General features: G+C 35.4%; 1 protein-coding gene across 2 annotated transcripts; it reads right to left on the bottom strand.

The window, feature by feature from the left end:
- Window positions 7,006–12,117, bottom strand: LOC109828793. 2 transcript variants are annotated; one of them, XM_020395733.1, is made up of 6 exons: window positions 11,909–12,117; window positions 11,742–11,818; window positions 10,131–10,384; window positions 7,938–8,028; window positions 7,384–7,450; window positions 7,006–7,290 (listed from the first exon to the last, which is right to left on the bottom strand). In XM_020395733.1, exons 2-6 carry the CDS (start codon window positions 11,795–11,797, stop codon window positions 7,237–7,239), a joined length of 522 nt encoding a protein of 173 aa, XP_020251322.1. In that variant the 5' UTR covers window positions 11,798–11,818; window positions 11,909–12,117; the 3' UTR covers window positions 7,006–7,236. The 2 variants fall into 2 exon arrangements, with proteins under 2 accessions (XP_020251322.1, XP_020251323.1); XM_020395734.1 differs by having other exon boundaries at window positions 10,131–10,389; window positions 11,909–12,116.

Below are 12,994 nucleotides of genomic sequence, written 5' to 3'. Positions count from 1 at the left end.
TATAACCTCCAAGTTCCATCACGACTTTTGATTTTTGGTGTATTGGTTGAATCCTTTCACAAAAAAGAGGTAAAATTAAACCTCCACCAGATATAATCCTTTGTTTTATAGTTTTGACATAGTAAAACGTTGCTTTCGGTCTCATTTTGAGTGCCATAAAAAATCTTCATCACTAAAAATAAAAAAAAAACTTAAAACATTGTTTTTGTTCTAGACATGGAGAAAAACTTTTGAATTTTGAAACGCCAATGAGCACTCAAGAGCTTATAAGGCTCCTCAGCATTAAACAATCACATGTATTACTACTTAAGGGATCTTTAATACAACATTAGAACAATTCAAGTTTTTATTTCATCAGCTACACATTTAAAGCGAATTATAAAAAATTCATTATGTAAGTTCTAGTTTCAATTTCAATCAACCAGTGATGAATACTAAGCTATAAAAGTAAATCATTGATCCTCACCATAACTTAAGAGTGTAGTGAGAAATTTTCTATTATGATCTCAATCAAAGAGTACATTTCATTATCATTACATCTTTTCTGGACGACTACACACGCGTTGTCAGCTCAACATCTTTTATCTTACTTCTTGTTCCTCCCAACATTACCACTCATATATCGTATATATCAATGTTATGGTCAAAGGGTTGCAACTCAGAACTTTTTATCCTACTTCTTTTGCTCTCATATTTCAAAAGGTTGTAACTCAGAACTTTTTATCCTACTTTCTTTAGCTCTCATATTTTCCAACTTCATCAATTCCATTCCTGTGATTGATGGTGATACCCTTAATAAATCTTAATAATACCAAGTGGAAGTATGTTACACATATATTCTCCCACCCACCACTAACAAGTTGGAGTTAGTTTGATTCCCCACAATCTGTCCTCTTAGCTGTGCCATGAATAAAATGTTGCACAAGTGCTGGGGAGATCAACCCTAATCCATGACCAGCTTCACTTGTACTTTAGTCCAATAGTCAAGAATAATACAACTTGTAAAGTTTAGTACTACCACTTGCAAAGACATTAGACACATACGAGTGCAAGGGTATGGGCTTTCGGATACAATATAAGCAAGTGGAAGGAACTCGCGCGTTCATGCATATGCCAGCTTAAGGCTTAGATAAATGATCACGGAGTGGATTATGGTGATTTGAGAGAATATTAATTGTTTTTGTTTGTTTTACTTTTCCTTTTTTCCAGGTAATTTCTCTCCCATTTTCTTGGTGGGGATACAAGTAAGAAGCACTGTCCCCATCTTTCTCACCTTCGCTCATTGAGTTGCCCGCCCGTACGTGAAACTTCCGACAGAAGTACTGGTCTTCAGTCCTTTTGTTTGAGTAGTAAAGGGTGAAGAAAGTCATGTACGGGTAACTCCATTGAAAATCATGAATAAAGACCATCTTAGAACAGTCTGACCAATATTAAGAGGGTGCAATTTTCAAAATTGCCGCCTCCTACTCCTTGGTATGAGGTGGACCAGCCTCCTCGCATAGACATGCAGTTCTGATTGCATTGCGACTTGTTTGACAACGTTAGGTTATGATCCCCTTGGCTTATAATCTATTTAAACATAGTGCGCGCGTGCGTATGCGTACGTGCGTGCGTGTATGCTTGTGGATTGTAAACTAAAATGTTTGGTAAATTTAGTGGAAGATAATTTACCTTCAATAGTACAATGTTTGGCAAATCAGTGGTTTATATGCTAGCATTGTTGTCAAAATAAAGCATTTGATGGTGTAGGAGAGAGATTAATAGAGTTTAGGGTACCTTGCCCTACTTTTTCTCTAAAAAATTAAAATAAATAAATAAATGGAGTTTAGAATTTTTTGAAATGATAAAGGAGTATGTTAGCCTTTTACGCGGTACGTCTAAACGTTATGGCTTATAAGTCACTTTCATATGTTTGGCAAGTGGCAAATGACTACTTGACAAACATGCTCTCATAGTCACTCGTTAAGAAAGGAGAAAACTGTAAGTGTCCTATGTTGATTGTACACAGCTATAGTACAAACATCTAAGAAATCAGCATATGCAAACCATCAAAATATAGGCGTAAGTGAATATTTGGGTAAGTTGATGTTGAACAAATGCGGCAAGACATTATGTTGAAAAACGTTAAAATTCAGGTGTTTATTTGAGGAGATCCAAGGTTAAAGAGGATTTAGTCGGAAAAGGATGGTGCTGTGGTCAGATAGACAAAGTTCAGGGGATTTCGTGCAAAATAGGCCGCGAAATTTTGAGGGGTTTTATGAATTTCAACACCCAATGCGTGTACCTAGTTTTTGGCTAATCAAGTCATTTTGGATTTTTATCAGCATATGAAACGCAGATACAAAAATGTGAGATTAGAGGCGTAGGCAAGTATGTCATGAGGAAGGTGAGATTGGGGGGGTATTGCAGAAAACACTGAGGCTTCCTAATAAATGTTTACATGATCTACTGCATGAAATTTCACCAAGCTCTGCAAAATATATAAATGTTGGACATTTTTTTTTTCGTCCACAACTCCTGTAAACGAAAGGGAACATTCTCTTGTAGCAGCGGCACCATAACCTTGGCTCTTGTTACCAGCGAAAAACCAAAGGAGCTCCTCTGCATTAGCAAAGGGCATGCAGTGATGTCAGAGATGGAGATAAAGATGAAACACTCTAGATTATGCTGGAGGACAAAGGATCTAAGTTCTCCATGCTCTGTTGATAAAGTTGAAGATTTGACTAACGTCAAAGGGGGTTGTTGGATCTGAAATTCAAGCTTAGAGGCACGTGATCGTGTTTTTTAGTGCAAAACACAGAATAAACCTCCAAAAAGATAAAATAGAAGCGATTAGTGATAATCAAATGTAAAAAAGGAACTAACAAGGAATACATAAGATTTTATAGTGGTCAGATAACAATTTTACGTCCGCTGTTTCATTTCGCGAAGGGACTTCCGCACTATGCAAAGAATTCTCCTGAAATATAAATCCGATTCAATAGGATTACGAGATCACCCCCTAAAATCTACTCAAAACCAATCGTCTAACTTAACTTTCCACAATGATTAACACCTAGCCCTATCTAATCCCAACCCTCAATTAAACCCATTTGAGTACGCCGTAAAAAAAATTTTGAGCCAAAACCAACATAAACAATTAAAGCTCAGAATATTAGAAAGATCTTACTGCCCTTTTGTTAAACAAATCGTCCTTTGAAGAATATAAACATAGCTCGGTGAAGAACGATGATGAAGATCAATCCAAGGGAAACTCTCCTTACTGAAACGATATGAAAGTATTGTGCATGACGAGTGAGAGTTTGACGAGGCTCTGTGGGTCAAATCCTTCCATGATCTCTCACAAATCAAAACACTAGAACTCCTCTTCTCTCTCTCTCTCTCTCTCTCTCTCTCTCTCTCTCTCTCTCTCTCTCTCCTCTCTCTCTCTCTCTCTCTCTCTCTCTCTCTCTCTCTCTCTCTCTCTCACGCAAAATAATATAAAGTCCTCAAAAATGCCAGGGAAGAGATATCCTAAACTCAGTAGAGATTAGAGATAAAAGAAACAACGAACACCTGAGATTAAATTTCAACATTCTACAATCAACATTTATATCGTCGATGGTGGCTCTCGACCATCGATGGTATCGAGGCCCTATTGATGGTTGAGATGTCCATTGATGATATGAAAGTATCTAGAATAAAATCATCGATGTGTATTGTTGGCCATCGATAAGATCTTCTTATTATCAATGGTCAATGCCTACCATCGATGGCGAGGAGCTGAAATTAGCTTTTGAGCTGATTTTCGCGTCTCGTACACTTCTTGAAAGCACCCTAATGCTACTAGGAAAGAACCCTAGAGGAGGGTAAATAGGGTTTATGCTAATCTAATTCGATTTAAATGTTAATTAAAACTAATTAATAAATATCCTAGCAAATATGATATGCAACAAGATATATATGCAAGGATATACAAATATCACAAAGATAAACAAAATATAAATAATATAGTGGATGAAATAAACAATGAGAGAATGACAATAAAGATGAACAAAAATATAAGTGCGCCAAGCCAAACTCAAACACAAGATATGATCACAGAGTTCGATCCCCACGACCTACGTCTCCGCTCATCACCTCGAGGAGATCTCCATTATCACAACCGGATTTTTCTACGCTAACCCGAATAACGTTTACACCACACAATATCGGTTTTCAACACTCACCGATCAACGTTCACAATCACTCACAATGTAACTACACAAACTACCACCTCAAGTGTTGGCCTCTCACGTGTCTCCCTCAAGTGTTAGGAATTACAACCTACATCTAGGCATTACCACTTACCCCACTTCTCTTGGGACCGACCACGTCTCTCACCTCTACACTCCTCTTGGTGTATTTGTGCAATACAAAGTGAATCCTCACAATTAGGCTCAATACAACAAATGTTTGTTCTCTACTATGGATGAGAACACAATGAAAGCTCACACTCTAAGTCACACAATCCCCACAACCCAAATTATACTATATATGAAAATACAATAAGCTCAATGGTTGTGTGTGTAAACAAAGAGTAAAAATAAAACAATTAAACTCAATAATAAAATCTAGCTTATGGAAATTAGAATCAAAACAATAAATAGCTAGAATTGAGTTTAAGGAAACTTCTTTATAGATAACAAGAGAGAGGGAGAAGAGTGAATGCTCAAACACCAAAGGATGATCTCCTCAAGCTCTTGTGAAAGTTTCTTCACAAACAAACTCTTGAAACAAACTTTTAAAACCCTTAAACAAACTTGTAAAACTCTTTAAAACTTTTCTCTTGGTTTAAATAAAACTGAGGATATGTGATGGTATTTATAGGAACCTCAAAGCCAAGAGAAAATAAGGCAAAAAGACCAAAAACTCAAAACTAGAACAGGCTGGGAAAAAACTAGCCGTTGTAGCATCAATCGACTGATGGGTTTCATCAGTCGACTGATGAGCTGACCGTTGCAGATATTTTTTAGCTCATTAGTCGACTGACGACCTTATCAGTCGACTGACTATCTTATCAGTCGACCGATGACCTCATCAGTCGACTGGTCAGTCGACCAACATAAAAACAAAAACTTTTAACTATTCTAGGCGTTTTCTTCAATCGATTGAACACATGTATAAGTCGACTGATAACACTTTATCAGTCTAATTTGAATAGTAAAACCGATTTTCAAACCTTTTTTAAAAATAGGAAATAAAATCAGAAAAATATTAAACTTTGGGAAATGATTGTAAACATGATAATACACATGTTATAAAAACTGGTTTTCAAAAAGCATCTCCCAAACGAGAAATCTCTTTACTTTACAAAAAGGTCCAAAACATGAAACACTTGTTTTTGTCATTTTGAATAAACCATGTTTTGAAACATTACAAAATAATTTTATAGACTTAATAAAAAATATATATTATGGTTGTTAAGTCTATAAACTAGAATACACTATTTTCACATATAAACATGAAAAAATATATATGTATATGTGTTGTTTGTTTTCATGTATATGTGACAAAACTCATTGTTTATCAAAACCAAACATGATAAATATGAAACATGTATGAATGTATATTATATGATTGAGTTTGAAGTATTTAACACACATAATATAAAACCTAAACTAATATACCAAGCGATGATCTTGATCTTCAATAAGCTCTTCTTGGTAAACTTGCGGATGAAGCTAAGAAGTGCTTTTCGACTTGAAAGTATTTGCTTCACTCCACTATTCCGCTAACCTCCATTGGATATGATCGTGAAACCTTGATTCTATCCATCCTCCAATACATTGTTTGCCTAGAATAAATAAGAAAACACAAAACGCTAGACAAACAATATTAGTTGTAAATTATTTGTTAAAACATTATCAAAACAAAAAGACCAACACTTCTTGTACCTGTAATTACATGAAATATATCCTCTCAAATAAATATTACCAAATTAAAGCTTATTACTCAAACAAGAGATATTGTACGAACTATGTCCTAAGAGGGGATGAGACTATTCTACTTGCATATTTACCCCCAATTTCCACATATTTTACCCCTATCAAAGGATTATACCATGACACCATATGGAAGAGTGATATACGAGCAAAACTTGTGTCAACTTAAGTGAATAGCAAAAAGTTGTCCATCAAACTTTTTAGCCACCCATATTGCCTAGGGATCCTTGCATGATATGAAAAAGTTTTTTATATTAATAAATGAGTGGTTAGGAAGTTTGGTGGACATCAACTTAAGTTGATAGGAGTCTTACTCATGATATACATCATTCCTGGATGGTTGAAGGGATAGTTTAACAATTATAACTATTCTATTTTATGGTGTAAACCATCCCACTCCTATAAGTATGATCCTGATAAGATTCATACTGCCAATTTTGACGGGGTTAGTAGAGTTGTATAAAAATATAATGCAAGAGAACGCATATACAAATTAGCAATATGCAAATAGAACAAAGAGGGCATAAAAAACCCTATAGTATAAATAACCAAAGCTGGTGAAAAGCCTCGCTTAACACTTATATACTATCACTTGTTTTTCGTAATATTTACATAAGTTGTTTAAAATTGGCTTGTTAGTATCTTTAATCATGTAGGCGTAAAATATTTCACAAGAATGTTCCTTTATGATAATTATAGACTAATTATAGAGTTTTTACACTATTAATATTTATTAAATTTACTAAAAACGTATCAAGATTACGTTTTAAATTTATCTTGATTTTACTTTAAATTAGAATTGAGATCGATTTACCAATAAACTTAACAAACATTAAAGATTTGAAAACTCTGCAATTAGCCTGTAAGTATCATAACATTCTCATGTTTTCATGATATTTCATGATAGAGAGTACCAACATGCCATTTTAAACAACTTAAAGAGTATATACATCTTAAGAAAAGAAGCCAAGAGTACTTAAGCGCTAAATGGGTGAAACTAGGAGATATTTACGTCTTATTTAGCCAAAGATATATAACATAATGGACAAAGGAACAACACTTGAATTGGAGGAATTTAAGAGAGCACACCGTAATAAATTGGATCGTGATATGGGTCATCTTTCGAGTTATGTTCATGTTACCCGCATCATTGGGGCTAAGCCAATTACAGCATGCAAATGCTTTTTTCCACTATGCACTCAGTAGTATTTACCTTCTATTTGACATTAATATTCAATTACAAATAACATCCTTTTTCCTCCTCGATCTTTAATCAATCATACATCCCCTCCTGCTCCCAGATATCCACGAGGAAATCAATCATTTCCTGCAATTAAACAAAGAGAAAATAAAGTGAAACATCAAATATTATGATGCTTTCAAGTATAATTAAGGCAAGTGAACAATTCTTCGAACTTACAGAGAGAGGAATAGGTTGCGGAAAGGGCTTGTTGGTCCCTAGCAAACTATCATATGTTGCATTCCAGCTGCGCGAAGGAAAAAAATGTAAACCAATTGAATCAGATATCAGATGCTAATAACAACAAGAAAGATACAAGCAGCTTGCTTAATATAAAATCAATATTGACCAGACTTAATATTTACTTGCAGCAGACGCGCAAATCTGGGAACACACGGCTCCAAGGAGCACCAAAAAAAATGTCATTCTGATAAATTTTTGGTAAAACTCGAGATACATGTTTAAATGATTCAGCTTGATTACCAATATATTAAGCCTGACTAACCCACCCAAATATCAATAATGAAAGAAAACATTTAATTAAATTGAGCTCCCAATCAAGAAGTTCACAAAGTAAACCTTCCTGTGAGCAAAGGTTTCCTCATGTTTTTTAGCTGCCAGAATTAATTAAATCAAACGAGTCTTCTTCATAACATTTCCAATTAAGTCCTTTTGATGCACACCTCCAAATAATTCTTTGATGCTGACTTCCAGCATAGATAGCTAAGTCATACCTTAACCTTGGTTCTCGAAGCTGTTGTTTGCGGTTTTCAGGTTTTTTGTTTCCAATCCATTGCTGTCTATTTTGTGTCCAAAGAAGAAGACCTGCACCAATAAATTTAAAAAGCATAAAAGATAATTAGAACATAAAAAGCGTCAGTAAATGTTGGCATTTCTCAATCGTAATGGCAAAGGGATGAGGAAACACAAACAGAGAAGCAAAATACACAAGAACAAATATATGCATTCGAGCACCAATGCCCACCCACCATAGGCGGGTAATTTACGCTTACTACATCTACCACTATTGCTGCTAAACATTAACCTAAATCTCAGAAAACACAATTATAGTTCAGCATTACTGTGTTTCATGGTATAGTTTTCTCTGAGCCAACAAACTATTGATCTGCACTATTCAACCCAGCATCAACTGGAAACTCTTGTTGGAAAAATAAGCACGGCAAGGGAAATTGAAGCAAACATGATCACAGGTAGCTGATTTATTGCCAGCACAGCGAGGGGCAATAAATAGTTTGGGATAAAGCCTTGTGCTGATTTTCCTTTTCTTGATTTGCTTATAGTGCCAAAATAGTAAGGATTTTAATAATAAACCACCTTATATCTCCAGGCCGTAAATATAGTCTCAACATAACAGGTTGAATACAAAATGTTCCTAAGCATCTATGTTGCGTTGGTAATTCCATCATGAAGCCGCACCCATACCTGACAATTCTCGTACCCCTGCCGGACACCAATAGGAAAATCCTTGAATATATCCATATATTCATTCACATTTGTATTCAATTATATAATACATGTTTTAATTTAAAAGACTTGCATACACTTCTTCAACGTATATCCCTACCCTTCGCACCATAGTTGCATGGAACCTGGTTCGTTCCGGTTCACGGGACGGGTATGGGAACGTGGTACGTCACTCATTAGGAAGCGGGTACGAGGGGGTAGGCTCATACGATACGTTAGGGAATGTGGTACGCTTTAGGTTCTATTCTGAAATGCTTGTTGATATCAGTAATGGTAAAAGAACCTTAAAAATCATGTTGCAATTAAGATATGCATACTTTATTTGCTTAATTTCTCACGTTTTCATTGTTTATTCTCTTAAAAAGAGTTATCTTTCTTCAAAAATTAACTGGTTTGAATTCTAAATCAAGTCGCTGAAGTTCGTGAATCAGGTCATGTTCCGCACGATTCTGGGATGATTGAACCTGGTTCACAGTTCACTATGGCGTACCACGTTCCCGACTTCTATGCTTCGCACACACTTTCTGAAAGTTTTTGGCCAAGGGTCAAGTTTATTTTCCCCATACTCATCTAGAACTATGATTTTAGAGGGCCATTTGCGTATCTAGTTAAAAAAACGAGAGGCTTTCCCATTGATAGTCAACATAACAAACGAAACATAAAATTATAAGATTTTTAATTCTCGAAACATGCGAATGAAAAAAAACACATGTAAATTATTAATATTAATATATATTTTGTTGTGTCTCCGTACCCTGCTTTTTTCAAATTTGTCGTGTCCCCATGTCCAATACCTGTTCCACACAACATAGCTCAGCATGTTTTATCCTATAAGACCACCTAATAATGCACTCAAATTGCCATGAGGATTCCCACAAACTAATACTACTCGCAAATCTCATGATCATTACTTGCATAAAAACTAATATATTTAGCATATAACTAATGTATTTTTCCTATGAAGGAATCTATCATTTAATCTTTTTTTTAGCAGTAGAAACTCTTGAAATGGAAATTATTGAAACAAAAATTTTGAAATAGTCCTATCCTATGAGAGCACCTAAAAATATTCTCTAATTGGGGGAGTAACAATTTCCTGCTACTTGTACTACTTAATTCTAGAGGTAAGACCTAAAAAACTTGGTTGTGAGCAATTGAGAAGGATATGGTAATGATTAACTTAACAGGGGAGATGGTCCATAATAGAATGGAATGGGAAAATTAGATTCATGTAGCTGACCCCAATCATTTAGGATAAAGGTTGTGTTGTTGTACTACGTACTACTTAATTCTCCTACTTTGTTATATACATAAGTTCCATAACTACACCGATATATCATAAATTTTAAAAGGGAAGCACGTAAAAAAGGGAAATGGTTAATAATCATATAAACTATACCTGAGTTGTAATACAAGATCATAATAAATAAATTCACAATTACCATGGTTCACAAATTCAGTAGGGCTACTGGTGCTTCCAGCTCCATTGTGATCTACAGGTTGTGTCGATGTGCTCATCGAAGAAATGCTCCTCTGTGATTGAATTCCGCTATTATCCATCTCATACGTACTTGTACTCCACAAGTCCTCCGAAATGCTGGGTTTTCTCACAGTTCGACCTTGAATTTTTAATCCCTTTGAAGGCTCATCAACAGCAGTTATTGGAGTGGGTTTTGTACAGCAGCCAAGACAACCTCTGTTCTGTTACAAATCAGGTTTTACCATATAGAAGATTAGCATCATTTTCTATCAGCAACGAAACTAACTGAAACCAGTACAATTAACGTTAATATATAAAGAAGAAAATAAAAAAAGTTGAATTTAAATGTTGAATTTATTGATAACTTCAATGATAGATTATAATTATGATTAATGCCAAAGGTATCATCATAGATGAATCATCTGATTTGTTTAGAATCCAAAAGGACAAAAAAATTGGAAAATTATGCACGACAAGGGATAGTGAATAATCGTTAAGCATTTGGATTATTACGGATAATGATTAGTGACTCACTTCAGTACTCAACTAATTATAACACATTGATACGAAGAAGCCAAGCTACACGAAAATTTTTCCTAATCATGTCAGCATAATTAGATATTGTCTTTGATTAATGGAGAATAAGAATCACCTTTAATGAATGAAGACGAGGATATTTTCAACATAACGGTGATTCGTCAAGAAGAAGCCAAGCTACACGAAAGTTTTTCCTAATCATGTCAGCATAATTAGATATTGTCTTTGATTAATGGATGATGTGAATCACCTTTAATGAATGAAGAAGTGGATTTTTTTCCCCAACATAATGGTGACTTTCTACGGAAAGAAAAGCTAATCAACTAATGCAGATACCCACTAAATGACTAATCATATCACTCTAAAAATTGGTAACTATAGCAATCGTTCACATTTTCCCCACATTTTAGCGTCCCACAATTTATCAGCAAGAGAAATTGTCAACATGCTAAAATCTTCAGAGAAACAATCTTTACAAAGAAAAAGACCGAGACACTGCCTCCACCTCTTTCCTTTCTTCAGAACACGCCCTCATAAAATTCTGACTACTACATACAGAAACATATCTCAGTCGAGAAATTTCCAAAAGAGCCTGCATGGTTAAATACTCTAGTGACGAAACAAACTAGTTGGATAGAAACGGATTTCGATAACACGAGGAACACAAATCGAATTGATAAATAATTAAAAACATCATCCATGTCTTAATCCACTTAAATAGCAATAAACCCTAGAAACGAAAGACCTATTTTCTTTCAATCTCACTCTAAATATAGAAGGCGAACACGACACCGTCAGTTTCCTCAAGGATCTTCGCATTATGATATAAACATAAATGCATCCAGTCCTCAGCATCGATCTAAAAGAACCCATCAAACACTAAAACAAACATCTTTGCTCATTTAATTCATTCAATCAATTATCTATTCCTTCAAGCAAACGAAAAGCATAATCACCAGATTACAAACCTAAAACTTCAAGAAAGGGATAAAATTTATTTAAAAATTTGCGAAAAAAAGGGATAATTAAAACTGACCCCATGCATGCGAGAAGCTGCCGGATCCAAGAACAAACGGATCTAGCGAGAAGCATAGATCACCTAGCATCAATTTTCTGCCAAAAATTTGCACAAAAATAGCAAAAAAAATCAGGAAAAAAACTCAGATTTTAACGGTAATGGAATCAAGAAGATGAAAGTGGTACCTTTACTCTTTGTTCTTGAATCGACCGATTGATTGATTGGCGCCGCTTGTTGTCGTCGCTTTTTAGGCCAAGAAGCAAGCAAGTAGATTTTCGCTTTTATTATTATGCTGGGGTTTTACTCTCTTATCTAATCTATTGTCACTTGTTTATTATAATTGTTATACGTTTTCTTTTCTTTTCTTTTTTTCCAGAGTATTCTACTTTGGGTTTTTTTAGATATCAGTTCCTCAGAATTTTCATAATTTCATATTAGTCTCTCGCGTCTTTAAAATTGCTCGTGAGTACCTCAAATCCTCAAGGTCCTGCAAAAATTGGCCCCTTCATGGCGAAAATGCCCGTTGGTTTATGTCTCTTGAACACAAAGGCTTTTCGTGGAAAACATACATCGAGAGGCAATTTGGTCATTGGGGGGACCCACTTGCGAGATCGCTTTAGGAGTTGATGATCTTTGTGGGCAAGTTCTATTTTTTAAGGATAGTAGGTAGTGATATACAGTAGTTCAAGATGTGAGGGACTAATATGTGAAAACAGCCTTTATATTGTTTCGGGCGATGTCATCAGTATAATACCGGGCCCATTTTAGAGGAGCCTATAGAAATTAGCCCACTGAAACGGGGCTCTTTTGTGGAGAAGGAAACCAGTGGACCCCTGTGGCCCACAAAGAAGTTACTCTGTGGGGGGAAACGGAGAGCCACTGGGCACCCGTCGGTATGGATGAGATGTACTGTATTTGTTCTATTCCCAAAATTTAGGGACTAATTGCTAATATGACCGCTTAAATGACATAAATGCCACCATTTTGTATTTAAATTGAGAGCTTTGCTACAGGACCCAAAATATGGGACCAATAGGGGGGACAAGTGAGGTTTCCCCCTCCTATTGGATAATGAGTTAGCCATCATTAATGATTGCCAACTCATTATCCAATAGGAGGGGAACACCTCACTTGTCCCCCCTATTGGTCCTATATTTTGGGTCCTTGAGGAATTTTTCTTAAATTGCCACTATTTGAATGCCATAAAAAATCCATAGTTTCGAAGTAGACAGCTGCATCCGGTGGACATAATCAAAATTATTTTAAAATGA

The sequence above is a fragment of the Asparagus officinalis genome, chromosome 1 (assembly GCF_001876935.1).
Source record: "Asparagus officinalis chromosome 1, Aspof.V1, whole genome shotgun sequence".
In the NCBI taxonomy this organism is placed as follows: domain Eukaryota; kingdom Viridiplantae; phylum Streptophyta; class Magnoliopsida; order Asparagales; family Asparagaceae; genus Asparagus; species Asparagus officinalis.
This window is presented reverse-complemented; position numbering and strand designations above follow the sequence as displayed.